The sequence below is a fragment of the Neomonachus schauinslandi genome, chromosome 3 (genome assembly GCF_002201575.2).
Source record: "Neomonachus schauinslandi chromosome 3, ASM220157v2, whole genome shotgun sequence".
In the NCBI taxonomy this organism is placed as follows: domain Eukaryota; kingdom Metazoa; phylum Chordata; class Mammalia; order Carnivora; family Phocidae; genus Neomonachus; species Neomonachus schauinslandi.
The window spans coordinates 53,324,244-53,347,786 of NC_058405.1; the positions used below are offsets into that span (position 1 = coordinate 53,324,244).

Here is a 23,543-nt window from a genome sequence, read left to right on the forward strand (position 1 = left end):
TACACAAATAAAAACAGCTTAGGGTAGACTCTGATACTTACAAAATTACAGGAGCACAGAAGTTAAAGAAAAATTCTATTAAGAAGGGATGGGGCAGGACAGATCAAGAAAGGGACAAATTAGGTCATGATCTATTTCATATATAATTCATCTGCTCCACAAGTGTTCGTAGTCCTGTAAAAGTATCTGCACTCAGCCCAATTTCCTGGGAATTAGATAGATTTATTGACAATAGATGTGAAAAAGTTTAGGCCAATGGAAATTTGAGATTTACAATTGCACTATGAGTTCTGCTATTAACATAGAGAAACAAATTTAGAAGCACCAACAATAGAATAATTTTAAAAGGTATAATTAAAGCAGCTAAAATTAAAAAAGAAAAAAAAAACTTGATAAGATCTGGTAAGTCTATACAAATGAGAAAATAAAAATACTACAAACCTAAGTAAACCAATCCTGCTCTATAAGAAGATGAGAAGAGTTCTGAATGTTGATTGAATAAATATACGTACTCCTTTGTATCTGATTTCTTCGGTTTTCATTTGGTGCTATGACAGTATATGCGCCTGGGCTGGAATGAAGAGAAAAACATTGATTACCACGAGAAACTACTAATGTATATAAACCTCCAGGCAGTCTCCCTGCTTATATATTTATGATCGTCACCACCAAATAGGTACCATGGAAGATAATCTTCTTAAGACGCAGCTCTGTTCTCTGGGAGCTTACAATCTAGTTGACAAAGTAAAACAAACGCACATGGCCAAATATGGAAATATAAAGCAGCTGGTGAAGACGGACAATGACTGCCGCACAGTTGGCTCTTGGTAAACTGTCTTTGTAGGGATCCATTGTTCCTCCAGGTGGCATTCGTGGGCAAGCCCCTTTGAAAGGGCTTTAGATGGGCATTCTCTGCCATTGTGATCCACACTGGGGGTACAGAAAACACTCCTGCATTCTTTGTTCCTGCCACCTGGAAATATAGGCCATTTGCAAAGCAGCCACCTTCTCTTCATGAGTGGCCCTCTGGCCATAATCTTATGCTTTGGGGCTTTGACTCTTCCAGGCATGGGTCCACTAGGTCCCCTTGTCTCCTGGGGACACAGGTAGAACATAATCAGAGAAGGATGCTTGAAACATTTTAATTCATGGGGTGGGGATCTGGGAAGACTTCGTTTAAGCAAAATACGCAACACTGAGATACCAGGAAGCTGTGAAAATATTGTGAGCTTTTGAGGACCCAGAAACTTCCCTATCTAATTCCCAGGAAATTGGGCTGAGTGCAGATACTTTTACAGTTGCTCTTCTTTGAGATGATGCATGTAGTCCCACAAGAGTACAAATACTTCACAGAGCAGAAATCTAGGGCAGCAACAGATTGCAACATATGTGTGGGTCCAGTTTTAGGGGAAATGCTATGGATAAACACTATCAGCTTATAAATGTAGGGTTTAAAAAAAAAAAAACCCAGATACTCTTAGAATTCTGTCTCTTCAACGCAGAATGTACAATTTCAAAGGACAAATTAGCAAAGACTGAACAGTAGAGGCCAAAGTGCTGATTAACAGAAGTCATTTCTTCCTTATCTCATTATTTTCCTAGCAGCAAGACTTCAGCCTGCTTCAAACTGGGCTTTAATTTTAGACTTGTAAATGGGAAGTGTACAACCACCTTTGCATGCAAATTGGGCTGCAAGATGCCCAATTACCTAATGTATTGATATACAGATGTTGCATTTGTAGCCTCACCATGCATACGACGTTATGAATACAAAATTAGGAGGCTGCTACTGGAAATTAATCCCTTGTCCATTGCATATTCTTTGTTCACCTTAGAAAGATTTTTCACTCCTCAATTGCCAGCAGTTCATAGGAGCTTGGGAGCTGCAATTCTGTGGGTAATAGCTGCACACTTGACTATGATGCAGTGGTGAGCCGTTGTACAGAGCCTTAAAGATGAAACACAGGCACTAGATTTAAATGCCAGCCGTGACATGACTGCATAATCCTCAATGTCCACTAACATTATGATACAGAGCTTCTCGCCATACCAGGGATTTGACTCTACAAAGATCAGTAGTTCTCAAACTTCAGCATGCCTCAATCACCTGGAGGGTCTGTTGAAGCGCAGAGTTCCTGATTCAGGAGGTCTGAGGTGGGGTTGGAGAACTTGCATTTTTAACTGTTCCCGGGGAATGTCCCTGTTCTCACACTGTGAGAACCGTTGCTCTCGATCAATCAAGTTATCCTCAAACCCTTGGACTTAAGGGAATTTAGGGATTAAATCACTGATAAAGACATAGACATTAAATCATCTGCCAAAGGTCACGAGGTTAATTAAGTGATGGTGCTAGACTCAAACCCAGGACTTTTGTCTTAGACCTATTGCGCATCTGCGGCTAACTCTTCGGCTCAATACAGAAAGCATACAGTATGATTGTCATTTATCGCACCCTCTTGATAGACTTCCAGAGTAATCTACTTAACTAGAGCACCTATTTATGGACTTGTGTTAAGGGGCTTTTGAAGAGTGAGGGGAAATACGGAAAAACAGACACTAACCACTTTAACGGAGCTTAGACTTTAGTTTGGAACAATTTATGAAGCCACAGGAGCACCCCACAAGAATACCCAAACAAGGGGCGCCTGGGTGGCTCAGTCGTTAAACGTCTGCCTTCAGCTCAGGTCGTGATCCCAGGGTCCTGGGATCGAGCCCCGCATTGGGCTCCCTGCTCGGCGGGAAGCCTGCTTCTCCCTCTCCCTCTGCTTGTGTTCCCTCTCTCGCTCTCTCTCTCTGTCAAATAAATAAATAAAATCTTAAAAAAAAAAAAAAAAGAATACCCAAACAAGTGTCAAAGTAGGATGATGTTAAGTAGAGATCCAAGGTGGGGAAGCGTCACAGAGGCCCCAGGGGTGTAGAAATCTTTAGAGAGGTATAGCAAGCTGAAGTTTAAAAGACAGGATCCCAAATGGCACAAGAAGTGTTTCTTTGGTAGGACTTTACTAACAGCTGTTTCAAAGAAAATTTTCCAAGTTCCATAGGCCTCCCGTATGCAAATTTTGTGAAATATTTGGAAAGAAACATCAATCCGTTTGTAAAAGATCTTACTCTACAATATCTAATCTGGAGACGTTTAAGTCTGATAACATCATACCACAATCTTTAGTTTTAGGACTAGAACTGCAGTCAATCTCTTGTAATACGTGTAGCCTACAAGTACCCAGACACAGTGAAGGACCATGAAAAGAGGGAAAGAACTATCCAACCCTAAATTCAAAGCCTTTTAATTGAAAGCATTTTAACATAACCCCAGGCTCAAGGACAGAGGTCCGAGGAATAAATGTTTCATGTTACAGAATTCCTTAGCAACCTTCTTAGTAACATTTTCTTGGCTGAACATGCCAAATCTGAAACATAATATTCAGAAGAAAGCATGGCAAGAAATTGAGCTTCTATTCCTCTGACTTGCTACATAGGAAGAGGAGCCTACATCTAAGGATCTTTTTTTTTTTTAACATGTGGCAGAAATAAGGCCTTGGTAGATACAAATATTCGTCCCTCCTCTCCTCTCTTGCTCTTGACATGAATAACAAGTATAATTTATTCATGTTTTCAGCCAATTAGTTTCCACCCACAGCAAGGGCCTCTGCTGTTTTAACCTGCATTATCTTCCCTTTCAACAATCTGACTCTCAAAGACGCTGATCTAGACAAGCCCAACCTACCTATATTTAGTATTCTGGGCATTTCCTGATTAAGCAACATTCAAGTCACTGAAATAAATGTATATCTTTGAAAATGAGTTTCCTTAATTGCCTCATTGAAATTTAATGAAATATCACAATTTGTAAGATTATTTTCATTTTCCAACAGCACACATCCATGAGACATACTAAGGGAGAATATATAAAGAATAGCGCAAGAAAATGTGTTCCTGCACCATAAAAAATAAATAAATATATAAAAGAAAAATATATTTAAGGAATGTTTTTCCTGTGAGATCTCTCCTGAGCTACACAACTGCTTCTCTTGTGTCCATTCTTGCACAATTTTTACAACGTCTCATCAATAAGCACTTTATGAAAAAATGTTATGCTAAAGTTATGAAAAATATCTTGGCTGGCTAAAAGTATTACATAAATATATCCCCTGGTGTGTACAAACTGCAGCAGATGTAATTTAAATTTCTAATTAGGAACAACAGTGGTTTGACTGAAAAAGAAACGTAGTCAAGAGCAAAAATTCAGAAAGAGGTAGAAGATTAAGTAACAAATAGATCTTTCCAAGCAGAATAGCAGACATGTAGTCTACCATCCTACAAAAAAAAAAAATTAGTTTGAGATTTTCATAGTTCAAGAAAATCTTAACCTTGCATGAATTTGAAAAACAAGGATTTGGGGGTTAATCAAAAGCACTGGATAGAAATTTATTTTCTAGCTATGGCTGTCCATATTGGTTTTTGCTTTATGACCTGAATATGGACATCTGAAGCCTACTGCTTTTAGCCAAAATGAGTGAAAACTTTTGACGCATTCAGGTTGCCAAAAGTTCTTTTATAAACAGACCATATTCCCAAGAAAAACAAAAAATGACAAGATCAGGCTGAGCAAATCATCCTTAACCACTAAACCTATTGCACCAACTCTGACCCAGCATTCCACAACTCCAGTGTGGAAGGGCTCATGGATTCTCTTCGGTCGCAGAACCTGCAGAGTCCAAAACATTGTCTACACATCCAAGAGGCTGATGTGAAGCAGGTCAGTTCTTTAATTCACAGCTTCTGTTGGACAGTTGAATAGAACCCCAGAGGGCTGAACAGACACCCAGGGGGAAAAGATAAACAAGGGATCACAAGTCATCAGTACCTTTGTTCATAGGATAACTTCATGGAAAGTCTAAAGAGGTATATACAAACACATCCATCCACCCCAGCACCCCTATATAGGCTCATGACTTAGTGAGATGTGGTAAGTTTATGCAAATTAGAAAAATGTGCCCCTTCTTTCGGGTGGAGGTAAACCTACACTAGGCCACACGGTTTGGCATGTATTTCAGCTCTAAATTATCACTTGCAAACTAACCTTAACCTAACAAGCTACCCTTAGCCTAATAGTGGGCCTGTTACTGTTTCATAGATACTGGCAAAAGCCATGAGATTCCTGGGTCAGAAACTAAGACTTTATTACTCATGGCACAGCACATAGCATGAGCATCAGTATATTTATGTCTGTTCTCTCTGGCCCCATGTCTTTTGGAGGTAACATGATAGATGCTGCACACACAGCATGTTTGCATGGCAGGTGAGGAACACAGCTGAGGAATCCACTATTTTTACAGCAGGTAGTAAGCAAGCCTGGTCTTCATTCTGGGGAAAGCTTACCTCATCTCTCAAGGTTTCCAACCTTGAGGAATAGTCCAGATGAAAAAATGGTCTGGTGTGCTGTCTTGGCACACCCAGCAAGACATACAAGTTGGAAGAGGCCCAAGCAGGACTGTCTTTTCCAACAAGAGAATATTCGGGATAAACATTCTTTTAAGAATAGCTTAGTGACAAGGAAATTTGCATTTGCATAAAACCCACATATTTACCAATGGTTGTACATTTTCTTTATATATATATGTGTGTATATATATATATATATATATATATATATATTATTTATTTATTTATTTATTTATTTGTGAAAGAGAGAGAGAGCATACATAAGTGGCAGGGAGGGGAAGAGGGAGAGAGAGAAGCAGGCTCCCCACTGAGCAAGGAGCCCTATGTGGGGCTCGATCCCAGGACCCTGAGATCATGACCTGAGCCGAAGGCAGATGCTTAACTGACTGAGCCATCCAGGTGTCCCCATTTTCTATTATTATTATTAATAGACTAAGATCTGATTATGTCCACGTGTCTTAACCATTGCTCCTCAAGATTATCTATAACTTAAAGGACAAAACCAGAAATATAAGGCATGAGGGATTTATATCTAAATCTCTGCATAGAACATTTAAAAACAAAATTCATCTTTTATTTCTGATTTTGATTTTCAAGGAAACATGCTTATAGATGAAAATGCACAAAAATATATTTTTTAAATATTGAAAAGTCGCTCATAATCCCACCCCTCAGAGATCACAATTACTTTTTTTTTTTTAGGATTTTATTTATTTATTTGATAGAGAGCAGAAGCAGGGGAAGCAGCAGGCAGAGGGAGAGGGAGAAGAAGGCTCCCCGCGGAGCAGGGACCCTGATGCGGGGCTCAATCCCAAGACCCTGCACCAAAGGCATATGCTTCACCGACTGAGCCACCCAGGCACCCCCACGATTACTTTTATTTGAGTGAATTTCAGTCCAATCTATATTCTGTACCTATTATTACACGGCTGCAATCATATCTTAAGTCCAATTTTATGTCTTCAGTTATAAGTGGTTTTCCCAACTATTCATGTAACAAGCTTAATATTAAATGGCTACATAATACTTCAGAACATGGATGCAGCATAATATAACCTCTCACTTAACTATTTCAGTTGTTTCAATTGTTCACTATTATAAACAAACCTGCAGGATGTACAAAGCAAAAAAATAAAGCTTTGCGCAGAATATTATCCAGAAGATAACTCTAATTGTCCTCTAAAATCAATACTCTGAACAGGAATGTGGACTACATTTAAATTTTTCTTCCTTAGATATCCCATTTGCATTTCTGAAATCCCAGAAACAGTTTGAATGATTAAGGTCTGCTCTTATGTTTGACTCTCCTCAATTCTCAAACTAGGAAAGATGCTGACTCTACCCAACAATTCATTTTCACCTTCTCCTTCTAATGGCACCTTTATATTATCAGGTTGACAATGTACCCAATTAAAAGACTACAGTCCACAACCTTTTTCATAGCTAGGTATGACCGTGTTATTAAGTTTGGGAAATTGAAATGTAGGTGGAAGCTATATAGAAGGATTTCTAGGAAAGCTCCTTTAGATGGAGACAGAGAGGAAAGGCTTTTCTGTTGCTTTCCAGTCTTTGTGGAAGACTGAAGTGGTAGCTGGTGCTCAAGCAGCTATCTTGGTCAATGAGGCAACTTGAATACAGAAGACATGTGTCAGAAATGGCAGAAGGACAAAAGCCATCTGGTGCCCTGTGACTATAAAACCACCACATTAGTGGTAATCTATTGCCAAGTTGCCTGGTTTTAAACCTTAATTCTGTTATTTTCTAACTACAATTTTGAGCAACTTACTAAGTTTTTCTATTTTTTCACCTGTGAAATGGGGATAACAGCTATCTACATCTTAGAGTACAGATACAAAGTCCTTAGAACAATGCTAGAAAATAGGGGCACCTGGGTGGCTCAGTTGGTTAAGCAACTGCCTTCAGCTCAGGTCATGATCTTGGAGTCCCTGGATCAAGTCCCGCATTGGGCTCCCTGCTCAGCGAGGAGCCTGCTTCTCCCTCTAACCCTCCCCCCCCTCATGTACTCTCTCTCTCTCATTCTCGCTCTCTCAAATAAATAAATAAATCTTTTAAAAAAAAAAAGAACAATGCTAGAAAATAAATGTTCTGTTATGGTTGCCTGCTATTTGTACTACATCACCCCTAGACTAACTACCTTCAGACTTATTTCATAGGTGAGAAACAAATAAAGCCATCTATGCTTAAGATACCTATTTGCAGATATCTATTATATGTAATTGTAATATGAGAATTATGTATAACATATATATGCCACCTCTTTCACCATATGTAATAACACCTAGCCCAAAATCACAGTACATCTCCTTTTTCATGCTGTGACTGAATTTCTTTGCTCCATCTTCTTCCACAATGTATGCGATTTAGTTTTTCTAATTGTCTTTTTACAACCCTGGTTCTGGCATTGTTCTCTAACATCTATATCCTAGTTCCTGATTCTTTTCTTCAATCTGTGTCTTAGGAGTAATAAGAACCACTGCATGAAACAAAGTGGTGTTGATAAATAGTTCATTAAAGATTAGCAAATAGTCTTCTGTAAAAGATAACATGGTTCTGAGCCCAGGTTTTTTCCCTAAATTATTTATTGAGCTATAATAGGACAAACTGTACAAATCTTAAGCATACAGCTCCATGACAAACTTCCTTTTAAATTCTCCAGATTCCAAAAGAATAAAGGAAAAGAGAGGTACAATGAACTTTAGAATATGATCTGAAATTATTTTTCCCCAATTTTTTATCTTAAAATTTAAGCCTACAAGCAAAATTAAAATATTAGTAAAATGAAAACCCATATACTATTTACCTATATTTACCAATTGGTAAATGGTTGGCCACACTTCTTTCACTTTCCTCATCTTTGTTTTTTCTGAATCATATGAAAGTAAGCTGCAGAGTCAGTAACATAACCCTGAACACATCAGCATGTATCTCTTAAGAACAAAGACATTCCCGGGACGCCTGGGTGGCTCAGTCATTAAGCGTCTGCCTTCGGCTCAGGTCATGGTCCCAGGGTTCTGGGATCGAGCCCTGTATTGGGCTCCCTGCTCAGCAGGAAGCCTGCTTCTCCCTCTCCCACTCCCCCTGCTTTTGTTCCCTCTCTCGCTGTGTCTCTCTCTGTCAAGTAAATAAATAAAATCTTTAAAAAAAAAAAAAGAACAAAGACATTCCCCTACTTACAGGTTTAAAAAAAAAAAACTATCACACCCAAGGGAATTAATATTAATATATATTTATTCTATATTCAAATTTCTAAATGGTTCCAATGTTTAGAATATTCTTCCCTACCCTGACCGCATCCTGGATCCAATCACAGATTACACATGCCTGTTGTTTGACACGTCTCTATAGACTTCAGTGATCCAGGACCATTTCCTTGACTGTTTCCTACCTTTCATGACTAACATTTCTGGAGAGTCCAGGTGTGATGGTTAATTTCTGTGTCAGCTTGACCAGGCAACAGGGTACCCTGGCTAAACGTGATTTCTGGGTGCATTTGTGAGGATGTTTCTGAAAAATGTAAGCATTAGAATCCATGGTCTGAGTAAAGCAGGTGGCCCTTCCCATTGTGGGTGGGCATCATCCAAACCAATGACGGCCTCAGCAGAACAAAGGAGGCAGAGGAAGGTTGAAACCAATGTTGACCTGATTGGCTGACCTGAGACATCAATCTTCTGCCGTTGGTGCTCCTGGTTCTCGGGCCTCCACACTTGGAAGGGAATGTACACCATGGGCTCTCCTGCTTTTAGGTTTTGGAACTACACACTGGCTTTCCTAGGTCTCTAGCTTGCAGATGACAGATCATGGGACTTCCCAGCCTTCATAATTATGTGAGCCAATACCTTATAGCCTTATAATAAATTTCTTTATATATATATATGAAATAATAATCTCTTTATATATAAAAATATGTTATATATTATATATTTATATAATTCTAAAATGATTTATAATATATATTTTAAAATATTATATATAATATTTATTATAATAATCTCTTTATAATATGTACTTTTATATATGCATATATATTATATATTAGATTATATATATACAAATATATATTGTATATATTTGTATCTGTATACAAATATATAATCTCTTAGTTCTGTTTCTCTGGAGAACCCTGACCAATACACCAGGTAAATTGTCTTTTTTTTTTTTTTTAAAGAATTTATTTATTTGACAGAGAGAGACAGCGAGAGAGGGAACACAAGCAGGGGAGTGGAGAGGGAGAAGCAGGCTTCCCACGGAGCAGGAAGCCCAACGTGGGGCTCGATCCCAGGACCCTGGGACCATGACCTGAGCCGAAGGCAGACGCCCAACGACTGAGCCACCCAGGCGCCCCACCAGGTAAATTGTCTTATAGAATTTATAGAACACCTCACAATCTGGATTTGAGAAAATGATTTATTCATGATTACATGTTCAGGTCAAATATTCTGGGGAAGAGTACTACATAAAAGATATTATCTAAGAGTCCACTGTTAGAACAAGAGTTGTTTCCTTGCACAGTTAAATAATAAACCAATGTGAAAACAGTATCTGCCTATAGGATAGTGAGCAATCACACTTTAAAATAAAGATTAGAAAAAGAACATATCTTCTCCTGCCTGTCACCTTCTATTGGCAATAGAAATCAAAAAGTGTAATGGCTCTAAGACTTTCTACTTGGCATAAAGAATCAATGAGCACATTTACACTTTAAAAATAAAGATGTCTTCATATCAAACCATTTGAAGTGTTTATTTCTAAGGATTAGAATTGCAGGGGACTTTTACTTTCTATATTATTTTTGTAATGTTTGGGTTTTTATAACAAGCAGATATAACTTTACTTTTACAATCGGGGAAAATATTCTGAAGATTTTTAATGAGGAAATATTTAAAATAAAGACTTCAAGCAGGGGCTCAGATTTTCTTACAAGATTAGGTAGCACAGGAGTTCCACTCTCTCTGGTGCCACAGTAAAACAAACACTGGGCCATACTAGCCCTTGAGTTTTAATGATGATCAATGTCTTTAGTTTTTCTATAGGACTTTAATGGATTGCCTTTTAAGTGTTCATATTTGAGGGGGGGAATTACAAACATTACAGAACAAAGGAAGATCATCATTAGCTGATTCTCTGATATAGAACAGACCCTTGAAATGCAGTCTTCTCCCTTTGATGATTTTTTTCCTGTTAAGCTTTTGTTTCAGATTCAAATAGATTCGGAATAGATGCAATTAACCTTAACAATATGTAAAACCTTACAGCACTCTACTGACTTTGAATTAAATAACCTTACTGGGTAATTGAACTAAGTTTCTTTTTTCTCATTTCTGCTATGCTTCTACTGATTATTATAGGTATTATGTTTTTTCATGCTTTCATCATCCTGTTGATTTATTGTTTCACTGTTTCAGCTGTCAAAGACTTTTTGAGAAATGCCCACTCATTTTTGATATTGTATTTGAGCAAAAATGATTGCTCCCTAAGACTTGGCAGACTGCAAATGCATTCCATACAGAGGAGTGAAATCTAGTACAGAAAAGTTGGAAATTCGTTCTAAACAGAACCATAATTTCTACCCTCCTGTATAAACAGGAAGATAAATTGGACCTAAGCAAACCAAAATGTCTTTTCTTTCCATCCACTCCAGCAATCTCTTCTGCCATGCACAGAGCTATGTTTTTTCACACCACACATGTAACCCACTAATGGGTCATAAAACCAATTTAATGGGTTTATTTTTAATGAATGAGAGTAGAAAATGTCAGAGTGCATCACGCACAGTAAGGGTGAGAGTTGTGAATTTTTTTTCTGCTATATATAAACTCATATATACCCACACATGTCCAATATCATGAATGTCAAATGAATTGCTTACTCTGGCCTATGGTCAGAAGTCTGAAAGATCACCGGGAGGCGGGGTGTTGTTTAGGTTGCTCATAAACAGGGATGGTGAGGGGATGGTGAGAGAATTGTTCAAGCCCGCCAAACTGTCATTTAAGAAAAGCAGCAGAGACAAGAGAATCCCCACAGAAACTTGACTCTTGTAAACTACTTCTCTATCCAAAGAATTTTAAAGCTGTAAATGTCACATCACTGTTTCTATAGCATCACTCCCTTTAGCCTATAGAATTTCTATTTTCTTGATGTGAAAATAATGACGACTGATGGGAACTTAGCCAGCTATACTGCCACTTCCTCCCTCCAGCTCCATCTCATTTCAGGATCTAGACTTTGGTAGATAGACTTAGGTTGGAATGCTGGTTCTATCATTTAAAAAAAGCCATGAGACCTTGGGAAATCATTTAATCTCTCAAGACTCAGTTTCTTCAACTGTAAAGTGGCCAAGTGTTTATCGTGATGAGAAAAAGGAATTATATGACATGTGTAGTACAAGGTCTAGCACATGGTTAAGAGTCCAAGATGTAAGAGTTCCAGCTATTGATTGTTATTTTGGTTTTATTCTCTCGGGGTACCCAGTTTGACTATTCTAGGTCACAAGTAATTGACTTTAAGCTACTACAGTATTGGTATGCTTTGCCACATTTTTCATTTCAAAAATAAGTCAAATAGGCAGAGTTCTACTGATTAGGTTGCTAGTAGAATATAGTAATCACTGAGACACCTAACAAGCTCATCGAGCCATATAATTATCATTAAGAGTTAAACACTATCTGTTGTTTTACAGACTTTCTGAATGCTTATGAGCCTTGTCTGAAGATTGAGTTATAGTCCTCTAATGAATAGCCATCTATATTAAGCTGTCAAGAAGATTACTCATCAGAATCAATCATAGATTTTTCTCTTCCTATGTACTATTATTTTATAGCACTTAAAGGAAATTCGACATTATTCAGCTCACTAGCCCCAGGGAGGAGTGATAGCCTGATGCTTTCATGCCATTTAACATCTATAGGCAAAAGCTTATTTTCTCACACTCATATGAGGATTCAGAAGAAAACTCTGGGGCATTGCAGTGAAAAAGAAATAGTGAAAGCAGTTCTCATAGGCTCTCATAAGTTTGTAAAAACTTGCACTTAATTTAAGACTATTTTATGTGGCTAGTTCGGATTGAAATGAGGTGAATCAAGAATGACCTAAGAAGTTTTTGATGATCTGTCTTGGACATAAGATATTATACTTCAGGACTCAGAATATACTCAACGATTATTAGATGGTGATGTTCACGGAAATTGAACACTATAACTTAATGATGTTATCATATATTCCACTTTATATCCCACCTTCTATGTATAAAATACTTAATACTAATGTAACACAGTGTTCTTGAAGAGGAAAAGAGAGAAATTGGGAATTGGCCATTAATAAGTGGTCTTACCAAGCCATCTTTATTCTCCCTTCACTGTCCCTTGAGACTTCGAGGATGAAGGGAAAGAAAAGTATCAGTTACCAGGGTTATTCCCTTCCCTGGAGCACAGCAAACTGGGAAAAGTTTTGAAGTTTGAGTAGGGAAATAAGGAAACTGGAGCCCCAAAGGGAGGAAATAAGAAAAAGGAGTGGGTTTCCCCAGTACAATTACATAGCACTTCAAAAGACGTAGTGTCTAAGCTATTGTAATCAGGGGTGTGGTGTATCTATGGGAATCTTCTGGCAAAAGTTGCCCAATAGAGGAGTCCCATCTGGGCCAGGACTAGGCTGACACTAGCACCCTGGAATGTTCAGACACTGGCTGGAAGAATGCAGAATCAGTGTGCTCCCAGTACAAAGGGTATAATAGACAAAGGGGTTGCAGCTGGGGCTGTCAGTGGACTATGCTTCCCACAGTAAGTTCTTTTGAAGGAGACCTGGATAGCAAGTTTCCCTGGCTGCCACAGAGGCTATATAAACTCCTGTGGCACCACAAAATGTAAAAACTTAGTCTTTGTCCCTGGTTCCTGGCACAGAACTCCAAAAATCCTTGGGATTCCAAGTGATAAGAGTGTTGATTGTATGCTGATGAGATGACCCCAGAATGCTTTAGGATGGAAGCTATTTGCCAGGAAAACCAACCGTATGCTTAGAGGGTTACAACGTTCAGGTCTGCCCCTCTGACAGCTCTGGGGAGGGGAAAGGAGCTAGAGATTGAGTTCAGTGATGAACTCAGTGGCCAATGCTTTAATCAGTTACGCCTGTGTAATGAAGCTGGAATAAATATTCTTGAATAAGGACTGAGGACCTTCTAGATTGGTGAGCACATCAAAGTGCTGAGAGGGTGGCCCATCCAGACAGGGTATGGCAGTTCTGGGCAACACCCCACCCCCATATCTTGCCCTATGCATCTCTTCTATTTGGCTATTCCTAAGTTGTACCCTTTATAATAAAACAGTAATCGTAAGTATAGGAGTTTCCGTGATTTCTGTGATTTGTTCTAATGAATTATCAAACTGGGGGAGGAGAGGTCATGGAAACACCCACATTTGTAGTCAGCCAGGCAGAAGTGTGGGTAGTTTGGGGACCCCATTTGTGGCTGGTGTCTGAAACAGGGGCAGTCTTGTGAGACTGGGCCCTAATCCTTGGGGTCTGTGCTAACTCGGGGTAGTGTCCGAACTGAATTGAAGTTGGTTGGTGTTGGAATAATGTATGATGTCAGCAAAAAAACACACAACTCCCAATTATCCTGTAGATTGCAGCTCGAACATTACTTCTTGGGAACACTTCTCAGGCTCCCAAGACTAGCTCAGACTCTGGTTTTCCTTTATAGTGCATATGAAGAGTCATTCCTGTAATTATCTAATCACTGTCTGCCCCTTCAATTAGACTATAAGCTACCTAAGGGCTTATCTTCTGTTGAGTAGTTATTTGTTCCTAAATTTTTAATTAAATATCCAAAGCTAGAGATCCTCTTATATGGTTCTTGTGAGGCCTGAAAGAGAGAATACACACAATGCACTTTCACATACTAAGCATTTCATGTGTTTGCTATTATTATTGCCCATCCTTAAGTCTCTTCAGTTCTTAGTGTACTGTAGGCTGCAAATATGTTAATTTATATACAAATTCAGTTCATCTGATGTAAACTGTATAGCAAAATTGCACATTACAGGTTCATTTTTAGAATATCTTTTTATTTCCTTTAAACAGCATCACGCTAAAGGACCACTTCCAGGTATGATTATAGGCTGGCCTCTGAATGAAGTGAACCCTGTGTTGCTATCACAGATAAGAGCCTATTGCCCAGAAGTGGGTAAAGTCAGGTGAAAACCCCTTCCAGAAAAACCCAGGCTTTATTCTTTAAATTTTTTTTTTTTAAGATTTTATTTATTTGTGAGAGAGACAATGAGAGACAGAGAGCATGAGAAGGAGGAAGGTCAGAGGGAGAAGCAGGCTCCCCGCTGAGCAGGGAGCCTGATGTGGGACTCATCCCGGGACTCCAGAATCATGACCTGAGCTGAAGGCAGTCGCTTAACCAACTGAGCCACCCAGGCGCCCCATCCCACACTTTATTCTTATACTTATCTAGATATTATAGAAGTGAGTATGAGATATTTACCCAAAAAAAAATCAAAATATTGAAAGGGAAAGTGTTACTTTGGATTTGAAGTATATATGAGCTTTTTTCTCTTTAAATCTGTATAGATGGCTTATGATATTTAGGGAGAAGAGAAAAATCACCAACTAAAAATAATTGGGAAAGCCGATATGAATTAGCACTTATAATTACTTAAATCCAAATATAGTCAGAACACAGCCTTGCCTCAGAGTCCATTAGAGAGTCTCAGAAGTCATTTAAAATTGTAAAAGATTGGGGCGCCTGGGTGGCTCAGTTGGTTGGGCGACTGCCTTCGGCTCAGGTCGTGATCCTGGAGTCCCGGGATCGAGTCCCGCATCGGGCTCCCTGCTCGGCGGGGAGTCTGCTTCTCCGAGCTCTGATCCTCCCCCTCTCATGCTCTCTGTCTCCCATTCTCTCTCTCAGATAAATAAATAAAAAATCTTTAAAAAAAAAATTGTAAAAGATTGCCTTGAAATCTCTAATTTATATGTAAGCAGGTGTTTTAAATCAGTGTATTTTTACAAGGTACAAACACTCCACTTCAGGGTGACAGCATGGCACTTGATCAATAAACATTTGTTAAATGAATTCAAGGCTTTCAGCACCCAACACTTAACTGGACATTTCCTTTCCGCTAGGCATGACGTTACATTTTATGCATACACACATGCAAAAACAAAGAAACCCTCAAAGGTTGGTATTATCTCATTTTAAGCAATGAGGAAACTAAGGCATAAAGTAGTTAAGCACCGTGTTGACGTTCAGAGAGCAATTAATGGCAGAATTAGAATGTGGACCCAAGTGCATCTGTCCTCAAAGCCCATGCTCCCATGCCTACACTGGCGCTTCCCTAATGAATTAATGGAAGGATGCACACAATACAAGGTTAAATCTCAATCCTTTATCATATAAATAAGCTCATATTGAAAGTGAACAAATGAAGCTTATTAAGCACTTAATACGTCCTTTTTCTTTATTTCCCATCAGAAAAGGCTGTAATTCCGCTCCAAAAATTAAAAAAATGAATAAATTAAACTCCCCCCCTTTTTTTAAAGATGTTATTTATTTATTTGAGAGAGAGAAAGACAGAGATAGTGAGAGAGAGCATGAGCAGGGAGGAGAGGGAGAAGCAGGCTCCCTCCTGGGCAGGGAGCCCAACGTGGGACTCTTCCAGGACCTTGGGATCATGACCTGAGCCAAAAGCAGATGCTTAACCAACTGAGCCACCCAGGTGCCCCAAATTAAACCCCCTTCTTAATGGCTTTAGTGTATGTGTGAATTTTACTAAGATGTTATTTACCAGGCAACCATTTTCCTTGGTTTTCCAGTTCCATTAAAGGAGACAAGTGGGAATAAACAGTAAATAGAAGTGATTGATGGAGATGTAAGAATTCAGAGTGGTCCAAACAGGATCTTAGATATTAAACACCTAAAAGGGATGGGGCGCCTGGGTGGCTCAGTCAAGCGTCTGCCTTCAGCTCAGGTCATGATCCCAGGGTCCTGGGATCAAGCCCCGCATCGGGCTCCCTGCTCAGCGGGAAGCCTGCTTCTCCCTCTCCCACTCCCCCTCTTTGTGTTCTCTCTCTCGCTGTCTCGCTCTCTGTCAAATAAGTAAATAAAATCTTTAAAAAATAAAAATAAACACCTAAAGGGGAATGTCTCTTATAATGCTCTACTTATTGCAACTGGTTCAATTTTTAAAATAAATAAATAGGGGCACCTGGGTGGCTTAGTTGGTTAAGCGTTTGACTTTTAGTTTCAGCTCAGTTCATGATCTCAGGGTTCTGGGATCAAGTCCCCATCTGGCTCCACACTCAGTGTGGAATCTGCTTGAGACTTTCTCTCCCTCTCCCTGCCCTTCTCGCTCTCTCTCTCTCTCTCTCAAATAAATCTTTTATAAATAAATAAGTCAGTTCCAGGAAAACTAACTGAACTCCTTCCATGTGCTCTCTAATGGTCTATTAGCAAATCTTAAAAATCACAAAATGGTATGCAGTGAGGTCTTCAGGTATTGAGGCCTGGACAATTAATTAGAAAACTGCCCCTTTCTGAGCAATTTCATCCAGCAAGATTCTGGGGTAACTTACAATCAAATAAAAACAGATAGATGCAACCACTAATATTTATGAGTTGGTAAGAGCTTGCAACTAAATGGTTATATCTTAGTAGATGCTCTTTAATAGAAGAAAAAGACATATAAAGAGTGTTCATCATCAACATGAGACTGTATGCCCATGATCTCTACTACATTAAATGCTACAGCTTACTGAGATGTAGATTACTTGAAACTAATGAATGTCTATTGTAGCAGGACACCTCTCATTCTGCAAAGGAGAGAAATGAAGCAATCTCCAACTGAAATCACCCAGGTCACCCACCCCATCTAAGGTAACCCTAAGCTGGATAATATTAAAAGCCCAGTACTTATGAATTCTTTCAAAAGTTAAGGATGAAAGAAAATCTACTGTTTACCGGTCCTAAGGTCATATGCGGTTCCTTAGCAACCAGCATGTCTTTCGTGTGACTAAGAGTTGATGGAAAGGGGGGAATGAAAATGAAACCACCAGGACAATTCCAGTTGACAGAGGCAGGGCTTCCGAAGCACTGTGTACCCCACATTATTGTGTTAAAGAATTTCCTTCCACTGGGAAGAAAGAGGATCACTGACAAGGCATAGCAAAATGTTTCGGGGTACCAACTGGAGACCCTGAACCGAAGACCAAGATAAAAGTTACCTGTAACGGTTCTTGTATAGAGCACCTACCCATGCCAGGACAGGAAACCCTGTAGCCACTCTCGACCTCACCCAGCCTCACGGCTCTGGTCCTAAGAGGTGGTTTATCTGGGAACTTTGTTGAGATGCAAGCGTGCTCCCAGAGGCAGCATTTGGATCCTCTACCCCCTAACACATTCCTCTCCACCCCTACCCCGGCATCATTTAGGGCCCGGATTTTTTAAAACAGGAAGGAAAAAAAAATTTCATACTAGTTAAAGAGTGTGAGTTCTGGAGATACCTGGAAAGTTATTAAGAAGCTTAGCGATTTCTACATACATCTTTTCAATCCTGTAGCCAGTCACAAGAATCAAGAAAGCAGTGTTCTTGCAAGGAACTGGAGCTCAGACATTTAGTAAAGACCCGCAGACTGGCACGCTCAATTTATAAGGTAATAATTTCTTTTTTTTTTTTTAAGATTTTATTTATTTATTTGAGAGAGAGAATGAGAGAGAGCACATGAGAGGGGGGAGGGTCAGAGGGCGAAGCAGACTCCCCGCCGAGCAGGGAGCCCGATGCGGGACTCGATCCAGGGACTCCAGGATCATGACCTGAGCCGAAGGCAGTCGCTTAACCAACTGAGCCACCCAGGCGCCCTAAGGTAATAATTTCTGAAGGCTTTTTGTGTAGGCAAATAAGGCTGCAGTCTCTCAAAAACCCTCTTACTGGGCCCCGGTGGTTTCAAACTCCAGGGATCAAGAGAGTGCTTGTGAGTATGTTTGAGGCCTGGGCTCCCGCCCCCAAAACAGGTTGTGAAGTACTTACAGCCGCTGGCCCGCGAGCCCCGGGCTCTCCTGCGCGGGGCTCTGGGGCGCCGCCTCCACCCCGCGTCTGGGACCTTGCAGCCTGCCTGGCTCCGGGCGCCGCCCAGGGGGGTCCCGGGCCCGGCCGGGGGCGGGAGAGGCGCCGAGCCCGGAGCCCATCACCCGAGTGCGGGTGAACATAGCTCTGAGTCCACGGGTCCCGGCGCCCGCTGCGGGAGGGATGCGGGCTGGGACGCTTAGTCTCGAGATGCGATTCCGAAGGGCAGGGGCAGCGGTTTTAACAGCTTGAGTTTCGATTTCCCGCTACCAGCTGCAGCTGCGCCCGCCCCAAAGGACTTCCCCATCGACGCTCTCTTCAGGTGCCCTCTGACCTTATCCCCGGTAACAGCTCCCGCTGCGCCGCCCCGGCCCCGGGTGCGGAGTGGAGCTGGCTCGGCCGCTCTCAGCGAGTCGGTTTAAGGTCCCACAACCACCTTAGAGCATAGTAAAGAGAACTGTCATCAGCCGCCGACACCTTGTGAGCGAGCAGCAGCCGCAAGGGACCTAGAATCCTGAAAGATACTTTAGGGACTGTTGAACAGGTAACCCTAATTTGTGGTTGCTGCTGGATATCTGAGCCCGTGAACCATATATTAACCTTCGGACGCCAGAGATCAGGTGAATAAATAAAATCATCCAAACAAAATTTTGCCTTTATCAGTAATGATTGCTGTTTGGTTGTTGTGCAAATACTTTCAAGTTAAGGAAACTAAAGTGAAATCAAAAGCCAAAGGAAACCCACAAGAGGAGAAGCAAGCCCCTGTTATTTCGCCTGTTACCATGGCGGCATTAGCATTTGCTTACATGTCTCCTGCAATGCAGGTCTGGGGAGGTGAGAGACGTCTCTCATTTTTGTATAGCCGGCATTATGACAGTCATGATCAACCCAATGCACATCAGAATCATACGGGAGCTTTTTAAAAATATGGATGCTGAGACTTACTCCCAGACCTACAGATACAGTCTTGCAAATCCATATATGAGAAAGTCCCTATACCATAGTTGAATGTCTTGCACAGACCAGCTATGTAATCAATATTTCTTGAATGTCTGATCAATTACTTAGCAAGGCTGCCTGGAGAATCATTTCTGCCTACTGCTCAGCTTGCCCAAGGATTGGCATTTCTTTTTTTTTTTTTTAAGATTTTTATTTATTAATTTGACAGTGAGAGAAAGACAGCGAGAGAGGGAGCACAAGCAGGGTTTGGGAGAGAGAGAAGCAGGCTTCCCGCTGAGCAGGGAGCCTGATGCGGGACTCGATCCCAGAACCCTGGGATCATGACCTGTGCCAAAGGCAGATGCTTAACCGACTGAGCCACCCAAATGCCCCAGGATTTGCATTTCTAACAAGTTTCCTGGAGATACCAATGCTGCTGGTCTTTGAACCACCCTTTGAGACTTTGAGAGGGCCGCTGTGGGCAATGTGGAAGGCACAGAAGGGTTTTCAATAGGGCAGTTATGTAATAACATGTTTGAGAATGTTCTACCAGCAATGTGAAAAGGAGACTGAAAAATGAAGAGACTGAAATCTGAGAGATAAATTAAGAGCCTGGTTGTTATAATCTAGGCAGGAAATACAGATCTGAACTAAGGCAATAGCAAGTGAAACAGGAAGCAGGGAGCAAAATCAAGGCATTCTGAATGAAAGGTTAACATGGTTAGATAAAAAACTAGATGCAGGGTGCCTGGCTGGCTCAGTGGAAAGAGCATGTGACTCTTGATCTTGGGGTTGTGAGTTTGAGCCTCACATTGGGTGTAGAGATTACTTTAAAAAAAATAAAATTAAAAAAAAAAACACTTAGGGTGCCTGGGTGGCTCAGTCGTTAAGCGTCTGCCTTCGGCTCAGGTCATGATCCCAGGGTCCTGGGATCGAGTCCCACATCGGGCTCCCTGCTCGGCGGGAAGCCTGCTTCTCCCTCTCCCACTCCCCCTGCTTGTGTTCCTGCTCTCGCTCTCTCTCTCTCTGTCAAATAAATAAATAAAATCTTTAAAAAAAAAAAAAAACACTTAAACACAACTAGATGCAAAAGGGAACTGAGCTCCAGAGGTAGCAAAGACAGATGGGGAGACAGTTTTTACAGTACTCTGAAACTCAGCTCTGCCACATACCAGCCCCATGACCAAGGACAAGTCACTGATTTCCCCAGAGGCCCAGTTTCCTAATCTACACTATGTGGAATGAAGTTACAATACTTACCTTGTGGGGTACTGCAAGGAATAAAGAGATGATCCACATCAGTGCTTCTCAAATAGAGTTGGAGTTGATTTTGCCTCCAGTAGACATTTGGCAATGCCTGGAGACACTTTTTATTGTGAAGCCTAGAAGGGGACTGAGGTGTATCTCCTGACATCTAGAGGGTGGAGGCCAGGGATGCTGTTAAATATCCTGTAATGAACAGGACAGCCTCCCAGAACAGAGAATCATCCTGCCCAAAAAGTCAATAGCACTGAGGTTGAAAAATCCTGATCTACGTAATTTGCCTAGCTTAGAGTCCCAGTAATTTAATGGTTGCTGATTGATGGTTACTATAAGGTTTTAGTTTTGTGTGTGGGTAGAAGGCAGAATCATTGATCATTAACCAGGAGGAGGGACAGGTTTTTGGCAAAGGTGAAAGACTTTGATTTGGAAACTGTTGGGTTGCAGGTGCCTGCAGGGTGAGAAAGGCAGTTCAGGAGCCCACCAAAAAGTGGATCTGGGTGGTCTTTCTGGAGGCCATCTTCTTCAGAATGTCATCTGCTAGTAAAAATACCACTGGAACTTTTGTTTCAGAGAAGAAAGCAATTGTTTTGGTGATTGGATTCAAATGAAAGATTGAATAAGGGAAAACCAGTTCTTCTAAAGCAGCTAAGTAATAGTAATGCTGACTTCAAGAATACACTTAGTTGACCGTTGTTTATTTTATAACCCAACCATGTAGCACACCAAAGTTTCAAACATGAGATAGATGGGACGCTTGGGTGGCTCTGTCAGTTAAGTGTCTGCCTTCATCTCAGATCATGATCCCAGGGTCCTGGGATTGAGCCCCGTATCAGGCTCCTTGCTCAGCAGGGAACCTGCTTCTCCCTCTGCCTGTCGCTCCCCCTGCTTGTGCTCTCTCTCTCTCTCTCTGACAAATAAATAAAATCTTAAAAAAAAAAACAAAAAAACAAGAGATAGAAATAGAGGATAATAGGCCAAATCTAAATTGCTTAATCTGTTCATTTCTCATTTTGCTACATTCTCAAAGTATTAAAAAATGTGACTATGATTTATTACTGCAACAGACATCTACAGGCTTCTTCAGGATACTTGAGAGTGGGTCATCTACTTGTATATCACATATGCTCTTACATTATGTGTATTTGTGTGAGAATGTAGGCTGGCCTTTTACTAGGGTTGCTCAGAGTTGTGTGCCTCTGAGCAATGGCTGGTGGAGAGAAGCATGGTGAGTGGAGAAGGTTCAGGATCCCTACCACTGCCTCAGCCAGAGTATTTGAGCCCTTATTTCTCCCATGTACCAGATTGCTGCCTGATTTTGTTTGTACAAGGGTTCCATGGCTTTAAAAGTTCGACAAACCATTGTACTAGACAATTACCTGTATGTTTTAAGGGCTATGGGGGAATCCCTGAAATCCAGTGAGATTGTTAAATTGCCTGAAATTTGGCCAATTAGAGATTCCTTTAGGAAATGGTTTTCTTTTAAAATGTAACAGCCTCCAGGAAATAATCATTTATTCATTCCTTTAGGTAAAGGAGTTTAATCTAAGCAAAAGACATTTTGGTTGGGGAAGAGGGAACCTGAGTGGAAAGAAAAGGAGGATTCAAAAGGATGTACATAGGAAAATGTTGTAAAATGAGACATTAATAGGAAATGGCAATTCAGGACTGCAAGGAGCAGTTTTAGTCCAATGCACTAGGATAAGATTAAAGATAAGGGGCGCCTGGGTGGCTCAGTCGTTAAGCGTCTGCCTTCGGCTCAGGTCATGATCCCAGAGTCCTGGGATCAAGCCCTGAGTCGGACTCCCTGCCTGGCAGGAAGCCTGCTTCTCCCTCTCCCACTCCCCCTGCTTGTGTTCCCTCTCTCGCTGTGTCTCCCTCTGTCAAATTAAAAAAAAAGATGAAATCAAAAAGGAACTTCACCAATTTGGGCTAATGCTAACATGTCCAAGTATGTCCTTTGTCTTCCAAAGAAATAAATGAAAACATATATCTGATTTTAAATTAGTTGCCTTCCATTACTCTTTCATTATTGTGAATAAATACATAGAGAGACACAGATTCTCAGCTGGTTCCTGTCAGAAAGTGTCTCAATGAAAATCTTAGTTTCTGAAAATTCTAAAAAGTCATACTTCCTTAAATATGATTCTGCAGTAAAAAGTTAGATTAATCCAATAGATTGAGGACAGCAGTTATTTTAAAGCTTTGATTTCTCTCTTCAACAAAGGAACTATGTAAACCTCACCTACTACTAGGCATCTCCTCATTTTAAGCATGAGTGTGTGTGTGTGTGTGTGTGTGTGTGTGTGTGTGTATAAGCTGATTTGTGTTGTGGCAATTTCATATTCTTTAGAAATTCTTTAAATTTATGCCATAAAATCATGGAATGCTACAATTATAAGTCACCTTAAGTTCATGTAATAGATGTTTATTGAATGATAAGCATAAACTTCTCACTTTGTCAAACCCAGGAGCTACAGTGGGGAACAGACTGAACCTTGTTATGCTAACTCCACATTTAAGATCATCTAGCCACCTCATTTTAGATGGGAGGAAACAGAAACTCAGAGAAGTCAAGTGATTTGCTAGTATTGTGTCACAACTTAGCAGCAGAACCAGAACTTAAATTTAGGTCTTCTGCGTTCATGTCTAGCTTTCCACATTTTGGAAGATGATTGTGACAATATATATCTTTTGACAAAATTCAGAATTTGGAATGCTTTTCATTTGTTTTAATTTTCCCCATGAGCAGCTGTGTATTTTTTTCCAAAAACAGTTATGTCAAAGTCTCTAAACCTATTAGAATCAACATTAATAAAAACCATTGCG

At 40.4% G+C, this 23,543-nt stretch overlaps 1 protein-coding gene across 1 annotated transcript in view; it reads right to left on the reverse strand.

Annotated features, from left to right (window-relative positions):
* Nucleotides 1-18,793, reverse strand: part of EPSTI1 (epithelial stromal interaction 1) — an 86,583-nt gene extending 67,790 nt beyond the window's left edge. The window contains exons 1-2 of the mRNA XM_021697927.1: nt 18,480-18,793; nt 513-571 (exon numbers count right to left, since the gene is read on the reverse strand). Coding sequence (XP_021553602.1) covers nt 513-571; nt 18,480-18,658 — 238 coding nt within the window. The 5' untranslated portion in view covers nt 18,659-18,793. The remainder of the gene's footprint in view (nt 1-512; nt 572-18,479) is intronic.
* Between the last annotated feature and the right edge of the window lie 4,750 nt (nt 18,794-23,543).